The sequence below is a fragment of the Ostrea edulis genome, chromosome 5 (genome assembly GCF_947568905.1).
Source record: "Ostrea edulis chromosome 5, xbOstEdul1.1, whole genome shotgun sequence".
In the NCBI taxonomy this organism is placed as follows: domain Eukaryota; kingdom Metazoa; phylum Mollusca; class Bivalvia; order Ostreida; family Ostreidae; genus Ostrea; species Ostrea edulis.
In genome coordinates, this window is record NC_079168.1 from 91,082,830 (window position 1) to 91,095,876 (window position 13,047).

A 13,047-nucleotide genomic window follows, 5' to 3' on the forward strand; every position below is an offset into this window, starting at 1 on the left:
GGAGCCATGATTTGAACAAACTTGAATCTGCATTATGTCAGGAAGCTTTCATGTAAATATCAGCTTTTCTGGCTCAGTGGTTCTCGAGAAGAAGATTTTTAAAGATTTTTCCTATATATTTGTATGTAAAACTTTGATCCCCTATTGTGGCCCCATCCAACCCCGGGGGGCCATGATTTTAACAAATTTAAATCTGCACTATGTCAGGAAGCTTTCATATAAATTTCAGCTTTTCTGGCCCAGTGGTTCTTGAGAAGATTTTTAAATGACCCCCACCCTATTTTTGTGATTATCTCCCCTTTGAAAAGGACATGGCCCTTCATTTGAACAAACTTGAAAGCCCTTCACCCAAGGATGCTTTTTGGCCAAGTTTGGTTGAAATTGGCCCAGTGGTTCTGGAGAAGAAGTCGAAAATGTAAAAAGTTTACAGACGGACAGACAAAATGTGATCATAAAAGCTCACTTGAACCTTCGGCTCAGGTGAGCTAAAAATGTTCTGAATCATTTCATCTAAAGTTTTATTAATCTATCTAGAGATATGTATATAAAAAGTATTTTAAAAATCTTTGGAGAAGTCCTATATCTATTGGTCACTCACTTTCTGTTTGTAGTTGGTTTAAACGTTCCTGTATTTCCAATGACTCTCCCTGAAGATCTGACGAGGCCTCAAAATTTTGTGATTTTATTTTGTAATGTTTCATCTTATCCTCATAACTGTGTATTATCCTAAACCAAATAATTACACAGAATAATTGATGTCCTAGCTTAACATCAGAGAAATAATAAAAAAAGATCACGTTTGAACTAATATATTGGCATTACAATTACTCTGGGTTTTTTTTTAACATTTCATTTCGAAGGAATGAGCAATCAATGGTCTTTATATTTTAAACACTTCATTAGTTACTAACTTCAACTCCTCATCTAAGCTGCCTTTTGATTTTTTCATCTTTTGATTCAGTTGCTCAACCTCAGTTATTAACTCTTCAATATCTACCAATTAATAGTTGTATGTATCGGTATATAAAATATACGAAAGCTTGGATTTAACTATGCAATCAATACAAAATACAATGTTTATCCAACATACCTTTAGTAAGTTTGGAACACATATTCAGTTTTTCAGCAAAAGATTCTTTTGTAAAATAAATCTTTCGATCAATTGAAGAAATGTCCTGTAAAATGGCTTCATTGTTGTTTGCAGCTATATTTTAAAAAGAAATGAAAATAATAATTGGATACTGAAATTCATAACAACAATGGAAGAACTCAGTTGACTTCTAGTATCTAAACCATTGCCATTGGTGGGTATCTTTTTATTTTAGTTCACCTGAGCTAAAAGCTCATGTGAGCTATTCTGATCCCCGTTTGTCCGTAAACTTTTCACACTTTTATCTTCTTCTCCAGAACCAATAGGCCAATTTCAATCAAACTTGGTACAACTTATCGGATTCAAGTTTGTTAAAATGAAGGGTCATGCCCCCTTGAAAGGGGAAATAATCACAAAAATGAGATGGAGTCTTTTAAAAAGAAGCCCACAGGCTTTATCGGTCACCTAGAGTATTAAAAGTATCACTAGTCCCAAGGACTACAAAAAATTTCCTGTTCTGAATATCTAATCCAAATTCTAATATTCATGAAACAAGATGTATTCTTAATACTTAAATGCCCTCGAAAGTGCTCATACTGATGAAAGGCTTTACATATAATATCCATGTACATAATATTAACACGATATGACTAATTTGGACCTGTCCTAGAGTAAAAATTCCTGGGTTTTGCAAAATTCACAATTTTGGTACATTTCCTAAATATGCACTTATTCTAAAACTGTATCAGCAAGCTTGAAGAAGTCTTTCAAATGATAAAGACAATAATGGTCATAATAATTTTGGCTCCACCCTGGAACCAAACCCTCTAGGATCATGAAATTTACAATTTTGGTAAAGAACTACTTACTCCTTTTAAATATCTATTTAGTTTCAATTTAGTATCAACAGTATTAAAGAAGATATTTAAATGTTTTACGCATATACACTATATATAACAAGTATGGTCCCACCCTAGTATCAGACCTTCTACCCCAGGGATCATGAAATTTACACTTTGATAGAGGACATCCTGCACTACATCACTAATACATTTAGTTTTTCTTAGAAATATGAAGTTGTAGAGAAGAAGAGTTTTGAATAAAATAAAAAAATAAAAATGTTTATTTGGTATGTGCAAACACACATATATAAATCCCAAGGATAATCCATGAAAGCTTGAAAGTTTATTTCCAATGGGGTCCTTTGATGCACAGATGTTTGCACTAGGGGGTCATTTATGTGGGAGGAAACCAGAGTATTTGGAGGAAACCCACATGTCTGAGCGGGCAACCATCATATGTACCTCTCACAAATAACCACTGCCAATCACGGGGATCGAACTTGGGTTGCAGCAATGAGAAGTGAGAGCAGTAATTGGTTAAATTTTTGGCAGTTTTTGCTCCATCCCCAAGGCCACTGGGGTGCAGGAATCCAGAAATTTATAATTTATGCCCCCCCCCAACCCCCCCCCCCCCCCCCCCGTCCCAAATATGGTTCATACCAAATTTCAAAAGAATTGGTAAAGTAGTTATCAAGAAGAAGTTAAAAATGTTCAAGTGTTAACACATTTGATCATTTTGGCCCCACCCTGATACCAAAACCCCTCCCCCTGGGATCATTTACAATTTTGGTAAAGGACTACCAGCTCATTCCAAATATCCATTTAGTTTCAATAGCATTGAAGAAAACGTTTTTCTAAATGTTTTACAAATAAATACTATATACCAAGTTTGGCCCCGCTCTGGACTCAGAACCTCTATCCCAGGGATCATGAAATTTATAATTTTGGTTAAGGCCTTTCTGCTTTACAATCACTATGCATTCAGTTTTTCTTACACATACCGTTGAAGAGAAGAATATTTTTGAAAATTGGTAATTTTTTATTTTTTTTACTTTTTTTTTTTTTTTTTACAGTTTTTACCCCATCCCTAAGGCCCATGGAGTGGAGGAATCCTGACATTTACAAAGTATGTCCCCCTTGTCCAAAAGATGCTTCATACCAAATTTCAAAAGAATTGGAAAGATAGTTATCAAGAAGTTAAAAATGTTCAATTGTTAATGCAGGACAATGGACCCAGACCAATTGCAATAAACTCTGCTGGTGATCTATAAATCTTCTTCTCAAGAACTACTGGGCTAGAAAAGTTAAATTTACATGAAAGCTTCCTAACATAGTGCAGATTAAAATCATGCTATATATTGGCCACGCCCAAGGGCCTCAACCCTTAACTCAGGAACCATGAACCTTACAATTTACATTGTAGGTAGAGAGATCCATGGGCATCATAGTCATGCATTTAGCTTTTCTCAATATATTTGGTAGTAGAGAAGATTTTCTAAGATTTAATACATTTTCCCTGTATGGCCTTATTGGCCCTGTCCTAAGGCATTTCAAGATTTGGATAGAGTCTAAGCTTCATGGACATCATTTAGTTTTTCTCAAATATAAATGGGATTTTATAAGATTTTATATATGTTCACTTTATGGTCATATTGGCCCTGCCCTAGGGCCTGAACCCTTGACCCAGGAACCATAATTTCACAATTTTGATAAAGGGTTTCATGAACATCATGACCATGCATTTAGTTTTTCTCCCACATCTGTGGGAGTAGAGAAGATTTAAAAAAAAGAAGACAATTTTAATCATATCTGGCCCCACTCATGAAGCCCCAGGGGTGGTAAGGTCATAAATTGCACAATTGATTTTTCTCTTAATCTTAGAGATGCTTCACACCAAAAATTCAAGAAAAAATGTAAATTCTTAATGGATGACAAATGAAGACCAATGGCAATAGGTTGCCAATTCAATAGCTTATTCTATCAATCTCTCACCAGAGGGCGCGCTACGCAAGCTTCACTTTCAAGTGTTGTGGAGCATAGCATAGCGCCCTCTGGTGAGGATTGCTTATTCTATATATGAAAAAGAAAAGGTAACTCATTCTACAGTCAACATTAAAAAGGAAAGATGAATCACGCTACAGCCAAGTAAAGAGAAAATACCTGCCTGCCTCATCAAAATTTGAAATTTTTGGCCTGAAACTCTATTAAATTTTATTTATCTATTTATTTTTGGCCTAAAAGGTAAATTTGTGACTGTGCAAAATTAGAATGCTTTATATTACAAAATAAACATTTCACTGGTTGTTTAACTCGAGTATTTGTTTACATAACACAAGAGATAAGGTTAAAATATTGCTCTTATCCTTGCATTCAGAAAGTCCAGATTTTGGTTGTCAACATTATATGAGTTATATTTTTAATGCTTTAAAACATAAAAAAATGACAAATATTTTATTTCCAGAAAACGTGAACCAGTCCCTTTAAGGTAAATCTTTCATATCTTGTATGTATATTTGAAAGACTCTAAAGTGCAATGGTCGCTCCAAAGTGCGATGGTCACGCCAAAGTGCGATGGTTTGCGCCAAAGTGCGATGGTTTGTTAACATAACGGATGCCTGTGCAAAGTGCGATGGTCACGCCAAAGTCCGATGGTGCGTGGTTCAGGAACGTTTATGACATCACATCATTCTTAACGTCTTTCAAAATAAAACCCAAGAAATGCAACGTCAGTTTGTCCCCAACGAAGGTTCTTTCTGCTGCAGTGCTGACACCAACTTCTTCGGGATGTATTGGAGGAAGGCACAGGTAATTAAGATTGTCATGGACGAGGTTTACACTGTTGAGGATTGTGAGAACGACAAAGTACATTTGTGGTCGAACTATCTACTTCGCCTAAACATTCTTTGATTAATGATCATTTATTACTTGTGATATACACGTAATAAATTCTTGGGGGTGTGCTATAATGCAAAACATTCTAAAAATTCGCATTGAAAATTTTTGTGTTTAATGAAAGGTGAAGATAACAAACAGTGATCAATCTCATAACTCTTATAAGCAATACAAAATAGAGAGTTGGGCAAACACGGACCCCTGGACACACCAGAGGTGGGATCAGGTGCCTAGGAGGAGTAAGCATCCCCTGTCGACCAGTCACACCCGCCATGAGCCCCATATCTTGATCAGGTAAACGGAGTTATCTGTAGTCAAAATCAGTGTGCCAAGAACAGCCTAACAATCTGCATGAAACACATCAGACAGCATTTAATAATACAACAACTAAATGGTATTGAAACTGTTTTTATTCTTATTTTTTGTGCATGGATTATGCACTGATGTTTTGATGAAACAACACACGGATGGTACAGCCTGTACCAAAATACTGCCATTTACAAACCAAGTATGTACCATCGAACTTTGTATGTCGACACCATAGCACTATGGCGCATTCATCTCACACCATCGCACTTTGACGTGTCAGACCATTGCACTTTGGCGCATGAGTGTGGACCATCGCACTTTGGCGTGACCATCGCACTTTGGAGTCCTACATATTTCTTATGGCAAGGCTTTCATTTCATATCATGACCTTAGAGTTTAACATACTTTTAAGAAGACATAACCAATTAAATATATCCAGAACTATTCTAGGTGGGTTGATTGATTGTATATTGTTTAACATCCCACTTGAGAATTTTTCACTCATGTGGAGACGTCACAATTGCCAGTGAAGGGCTGCAAAAATTAGGCCTATTCTTGACTCTTACAGCCTATGAGCAGGAAGGGATCTTTATCGTGCCACACCTGCTGTGACACAGGGCCTTGGTTTTTGTGGTTTCATCCAAAGGACCGCCCCATTTAGTCGCCTCTTACAACAAGAGGTACTGTGAGCAATGCTCACTAAGAATACACCCCCCGCTTACCCCAATCTCCCAAAGGGTGTTGATAATAGGTATAAACTACCTCTTTTCTGAGTGTAAAAAACAAATGGCATGACAAACCGAACCATATTGCTACTTCGATGTCCAGTGCGCGTGACCTTTGACCCCAAAATCGATAGGGAACATCTTCATCCCATGGGTAGTCCATATGTATGATATGGTGACTGTAGGTGGAAAGGATAACGCTTTAGAGCCCGGAAACCATATTGCTACTTCGATGTCCAGTGCGCTTGACCTTTGACCCCAAAATCGATAGGGAACATCTTCATCCCATGGGTAGTCCATATATATGATATGGTGACGGTAGGTGGAAAGGATAATGCTTTAGAGCCCGGAAACCATTGCGTCTACAGATGGACGGACGGACGGACAGACAGACGGACAACCCGATTCCAGTATACCCCCCCACAAACTTGTTGCGGGGGGTATAACAAGTAAGGGGAACTGAGGACCAATTTTAACCCGGATCCCCACGGGACTATTTTTGGTGGGGCTTTCATTATTTGTATTTAGATTCTTTATTGCAAGACCTTATACACAATGTTGTTTGTCTTTTGACCTTAAGTTTGACCTACTTTTAAAAGAAACACTGACCTATTCAATAACTCCTGAACTATTTAAATTAGGGCGTTCATATTCTGTATAGAGTTTTTATAGCAAGACCTTATTATTTTGAAAAGTTTTACCTTGTGACCCTGACCTTGGAGTTGGAGGTACTTTTAAGTCTCTGACCTATTCAATATCTCCTGAACTATCTAAAGTAGATCTTTCATATTTTGTATATAGATTTCTTATGGCAAGATATCATACCATGATCAATGACCTTGTGACCTTGGTCTTATCCAGAACAGCAAAATCATGTTAGTCATATTGGTGTTAATGCATCTCTGTGTTATGTGAATTCATTTTCAGTTGTTTTGTAATCTTTTGGGGCTAGGTAGGGGCCACAATTTTTCAAGGGAATAAAGATCGATAAAAAAAAATCTTAAAAATCAAAACAGCTGAACAAAGGCATGGTCAAGGTGACTCAGGTGAGTGATGTGGCCCATGGGCCTCTTGTAATTATATCCCTAGCTCAGTTTTCATTGAATTTTCTGAAAGTATATGACAAGGTAGTCATCTCAAAAGGTTGAAAAATCAAAATCTTGCAGTTGGCAGGAAATATGAAACTAATGGCTAAATTTCAAATGTTTAAAAACATATTGATCTTCAAGTTATATGAAAGGCACTAGAAAATCAAATAATTCATATAAAGGAAAAGAAACACTATTTGATTGCATACTTTAGCAAGATGTACAAGTTTAAATATCTTTGTGCTTTGTTACTTTAAATTTGCAGTTGATGCATAGAATAGTGCACTGTGCATGAACATGTTCTTACCTATTTTTTCCTGTTCCTGCAAAAGCATATACAACATACACTGTTATATCTGATACTAGTAACTTAAGAATGTTACAACATACATATATATTATTACTACAGTAACTTGATCCGAAGAGTCGGATCACGTCGAGTTGACAGGTGAGGATCATCAGATCACACGAGACGCGAAGCGTCGAGTTTGATCTGATGATCCGCGCCTGTCAACGAGACGTGATCCAACTCTTCGGATCAAGTTACTGTAGTAATGATAAATTTATTATATACCCCCTTATGTATTTTAAATCCACATTTATAAGATAATAAATGTAATCTAAATTATTAAAAACACAGACATACCATGAAATTCTATTTTGTGTACGCAGTTTTGTTTATGATGCAGTCAATATTTTCCACAAATAACGTAGCGTTGATACATTGTGACGTCATTGTGACGGCATCAGTTTCAGAGGATACTGATACGGAATCAGAAAACCACAGTGTGGTCTTAAGAATGTTACAACATACACTGTTATATCTGATACTAGTAACTTAAGAATGTTACAACATACACTGTTATATCTGATACTAGTATGCTAGTAACTTAAGAATGTTACAACATACATATATATTATTACTACAGTAACTTGATCCGAAGAGTCAGATCACGTCGAGTTGACAGGCGAGGATCATCAGATCACACGAGACGCGAAGCGTCGAGTTTGATCTGATGATCCGCGCCTGTCAACGAGACGTGATCCAACTCTTCGGATCAAGTTACTGTAGTAATGATAAATTTATTATATACCCCCTTATGTATTTTAAATCCACATTTATAAGATAATAAATGTAATCTAAATTATTAAAAACACAGACATACCATGAAATTCTATTTTGTGTACACTGCGTTTTGTTTATGACGCAGTCAATATTTTCCACAAATAACGTAGCGTTGATACATTGTGACGTCATTGTGACGGCATCAGTTTCAGAGGATACTGATACAGAATCAGAAAACCACAGTGTGGTGATCCGCAAAACCGGATCACATGCTGTGAAATCCACAGTATCAACAAACAATACATTGATGGGTATATAATAAACTGTTATATCTGATACTAGTAACTTAAGAATGTTACAACATACACTGTTATATCTGATACTAGTATGCTAGTAACTTAAGAATGTTACAACATACACTGTTATATCTGATACTAGTATGCTAGTAACTTAAGAATGTTACAACATACACCGTTATATCTGATACTAGTAACTTAAGAATGTTACAACATACACTGTTATATCTGATACTACCTGTAGTAACTTAAAAATGTTACAACATACACCGTTATATCTGATACTAGTATGCTAGTAACTTAAGAATGTTACAACATACACCGTTATATCTGATACTAGTAACTTAAGAATGTTACAACATACACCGTTATATCTGATACTAGTATGCTAGTACTGTAACTTAAGAATGTTACAACAGACATGTGTACGGAACGTAAAATTCAGGGAAGGTCCCTGATATACTGAATGATAACAACTGATCATCAATTAAATCAAAATGTTTAATATTTGGAGATTTCTCTGCATTCAAATACTGAAATAATGCTCTCTATAACTTTATCATAACTGTCTCTTTCTGAATTAGAGCAAGGGGTGTATCAGATTTTTTGTAAACCGACATAATTTTTCCAAGGTGTTTTTATCCACAGGTACCAAACTAGTGATTACCCTCCTCAGCTTATTGTAGTAGATTTCATATTTGGTGTTCCATAAATTTAAAAATATTTGGTTAAATATACCAGTATCAAGAGATATACTTAGGTAATCAATAAAATGTAATCAGTCAAGCATATATACACTTTTTAATGGTCACTTTCTTTTCCTCAATTCCAACCTCATTGGTTAATATTCAAGCGGAAGTACATGTGACATATTATTCACCCTTTAAACATCCATGCAAGTAGAAGGACATATTTTCACCTGCTGAGTCTTTCTTGTGGTCTTTCAGCCATTTTTCGTATTTAGCAAAGGTAATTTTTTTTCTATATTACTTCATATAGCCTAGGTGGCTGAACCTTGGTGGTTCCTTTTAAGGCCTAGGTGGTTGATGTTTTTTATACCTTGGTAGTATCGTATTTATGACCTCTAGGTGAGGTACTCAATTTGCCTTGGTGGCAGGAAAATGGATCATTTTCAATATTTGGGTGTTTTAAAGACAGCCAGTCCCCAGTTTCCATCTCAAAGAGGTTCTACATCAAGTCCATAGTCAGGACATTCTAAAGGCTCCTCTGGTGTAGGATCACTTCCTACTTGTAATTATTGTATGAAAACAAGATTGCTACGTGTAGCCAAATCTCCCCCAGCACTGCAAAAAGTGTTGAAGCATGAAAGTCCCATAACTCCTGTAAAATTTGTATAATGAAAATTGCAATGAAGTAAGATCAACTACATATTGTGACTAATAATCCTGCAAAATTTGAACAAAATCCATAGAGCGATCTCTGAGGAGTTGCGTTCACAAAGTATTCCTATAGTGTAGCACTATACAAATACAAAACAAAGTCCCATAACTCCTGTAAAATTTGTCAAATTAAAATGGCAGCACAATATGATCAACTTGTAAAATTTGTCAAATTAAAATGGCGGCACAATATGATCAACTACATATGGTGACAAACAATCCTACAAAATATGAACAAAATTCATTGAGTGGTTTCTGAGGAGTTGCGTCCACAAAGTGTTCCTATAGTGTAGCATCTACAAATTCAACAAAGTCCCATAACTCCTCATCGTCGGAAACCCACGGTTGATTACCCTTCGTTCCTCTCTCCATCACATGATGGAGAGAGGAACGAAGCGTAATCAACCGTGGGTTTCCAACGATGAGGGTATACGTAAAGCGCCCAATCAAATTGCCTCAAGAATTATTCATGAAAATGAGCGAATAGGTATGAATGGACCCACGGGTGATGGAGAGAGGAACGAAGCGTAATCAACCGTGGGTTTCCGACGATGTTCTCCCCTACGAATTAGTTTAATTAACTGCTTGACAGGAAGGCATCCACCTATCTACAAAGTATTCGTAAAATCTACCACATGCACATGCACAAATCTCGGCTTTTCTGGCTCAGCGGTTCTTAAGATTTTTAAAGATTTTCCTATATATTTGCATGTAAAACTTTGATCCCCTATTGTGGCCCCATCCCACCCCAGGGGGCCATGATTTTAACAAACATGAATCTGCATTATGTCAGGAAGCTTTCAAGTAAATATTAGCTTTTCTGGCTCAGTGGTTCTTGAGAAGAAGATTTTTAAAGATTTATCCTATAAATTAGTATGTAAAACTTTGATCCCTTATTGTGGCCCCATCCAACCTCCGGGGGCCATGATTTGAACAAACTTGAATCTGCATTATGTCAGGAAGCTTTCATGTAAATATCAGCTTTTCTGACTCAGGGGTTCTTGAAAAGATTTTTAAAGTTTTTTCCTATATATTAGTATGTACAACTTTGATCCCCTATTGTGGCCCCATCATACACCCGGGGGGGATGATTTGAACAAACTTGAATCTGCACTATCTCAGGAAGCTTTCATATAAATTTCAGCTTTTCTGGCCCAGTGGTTCTTGAGAAGAAGATTTTTAAATGACCCCATCCTATTTTTGCATTTTTGTGATTATCTCCCCTTTGAAACGGACATGGCCCTTCATTTGAACAAACTAGAAAGTCCTTCACCCAAGGATGCTTTGTGGCAAGTCTGGTTGAAATTGGCCCAATGGTTCTTGAGAAAAAGTCGAAAATGTGAAAAGTTTATGACGCCAACAGATAACAGACCAATTTTTATCAGAAAAGCTCACTTGAGCATTTCGCTCAGGTGAGCTAAAAATGGTAACCATCTGGTCCGTTGCATTTTCTCCCTTCCTGTAATATTTAGTGCCGTAGTATAGCCCCTGGAACTGACACTGGTGAAAATGCCTGCTAGGAGATTAAGATCGTGGGTTGATGTCTTGAAGTGTGAAGACATTTAAGGAAGGAGGAATGTAGTGGTCAGCCAGGTTCGATCACCAGTTGCCAGATAGCTCAGTTGGTAAAGCACCTGAATTGATATTCAGGGGCCCCAGGTTCGAATCCCAGTCTGGTCTGTTGCATTTTCTCCTTTCGAGTTACATCTTTAACATCGGAGGATTTTGTATGTTTTTAACATCAATTTACCTCCTATGTTAAAGACTTCTACAAAAGTAATTAAAGCATACGCAAACATATTCCTAGAGTGACATTCCAAGTTCAAAAGGAGCATAACTCCCAGAAAAAAATTGAATCGGAATTTATGCACATCTACACAGCATGTCCTATAATTATCAACTAAAACGTTTCATGAAATTCTGTTACGGGGTTTTACTGACAGGGACACAAGGACAAGACTAACAGACGACAAACTTCTAAGTTCAAAAGACTCCAAGAAAAAAAATTAATAATTTCTTATGTCATAGTTTGGATTTTACTTAATTCTACTTTTATGTTACTCACCAGAATCGATGATAAACACTTTTCAAACTTTGCTATTTCATTGTTCTGCAACTTTTGCATTGACATAACTTCCTGAAATTCTTGAGGTAAAGTTAGCACATTTTCAATTGCTTTGTCAACCATAGCACCTTCCATGTCCAGACTGGATTGGGGCTTAATTGGACTAGATCCTTCAATAAAAAAAACATGGTAATATTTTCTTGAATTTGAGAATATCTAATTGTATAATGTACATTGTTGCAACTTAACTGTGGACACTTACCCATTGATACGACAGGTAGCACTTTTTCTGAAACAAAACTTTGATCGTGCTTTTGTACCTGCATGAAATTAACAACACTTAATTAAAGTAATTCCACCCTCGTGTGACATCATAAGATTTTGCAAAATCATTGATTTATTTAGATTTATGCAATTGATAGGAACACAATCTAATTAAAATTAGATCCTATGATCTGCTCATCTACTATCACTACATAAATACACTGTACCTATGTGTAGCTATAGTAGATGAGCAGATCATAGGAACTAATTTTAATTATATTGGATAGGAACATAAATTTTAATGGATTATTTTCCAGTAGATATTGTCAAAAATCTTGTTGAACATAAAATATTCAAAAAGTAAAAAGTAATGTATCAATAATGAATTAAATGCTTCAAAATACTGAATCCAAGGGCAATAACTCTGATTTCATTTATTTCTCTCTCAATTCCGTTATGTGATAGATTTCCTTTATCTTTCACAGACAGTTTGTATATTTTTGTGACGAAATAGTTTCATGAAATTGTTATGAAAGCTATTATATCGTTATAATCAGTTATTCTGAAATTTTGATGATGCTGTTTAAGGAAAATTGTAATTTTCTGACATTGTGATTTGAGTTTCAACTTTAATAAATGGAAATAAATACACTTTCTTTATTTTTATCAGATAATAACGCGAGTTGCGGCAACGAGTATGGAGTTACCTAAATATATGTATGTTTCATGCTAAATACATGATAGCTCACAACAATATAAATAACAAGCCCATGGGCCACATCGCTCACCTAAGTCGCCTTGGTCCATATTTAAAGATTTTCCCTATATATTCGCATGGAAAACTTTGATCCCTATTGTGGCTCCAACTTACCCCCAGGGGCCATGATTTTTACAAATTTGAATCTACACTATGTCAGGAAGCTTTCATGTAAATGTAAACTTCTTTGGCCCATTGATTCTTGAGAAGAAGACTTTTAAAGATGTTCTCTTTATATTTGTATGTAAAACTT

The 13,047-nt window shown here is 36.0% G+C and overlaps 1 protein-coding gene across 2 annotated transcripts in view; it reads right to left on the reverse strand.

Moving 5' to 3' along the window:
• LOC125650591 (thyroid receptor-interacting protein 11-like) overlaps positions 1 to 13,047 on the reverse strand; it is a 38,820-nt gene that overhangs the window by 16,578 nt on the left and 9,195 nt on the right. For both annotated transcript variants that reach the window (XM_048879000.2, XM_048879001.2), the window contains exons 3-8: positions 12,036 to 12,093; positions 11,774 to 11,943; positions 7,254 to 7,269; positions 1,091 to 1,204; positions 912 to 993; positions 599 to 726 (exon numbers count right to left, since the gene is read on the reverse strand). In XM_048879000.2, coding sequence (XP_048734957.2) covers positions 599 to 726; positions 912 to 993; positions 1,091 to 1,204; positions 7,254 to 7,269; positions 11,774 to 11,943; positions 12,036 to 12,093 — 568 coding nt within the window. The remainder of the gene's footprint in view (positions 1 to 598; positions 727 to 911; positions 994 to 1,090; positions 1,205 to 7,253; positions 7,270 to 11,773; positions 11,944 to 12,035; positions 12,094 to 13,047) is intronic.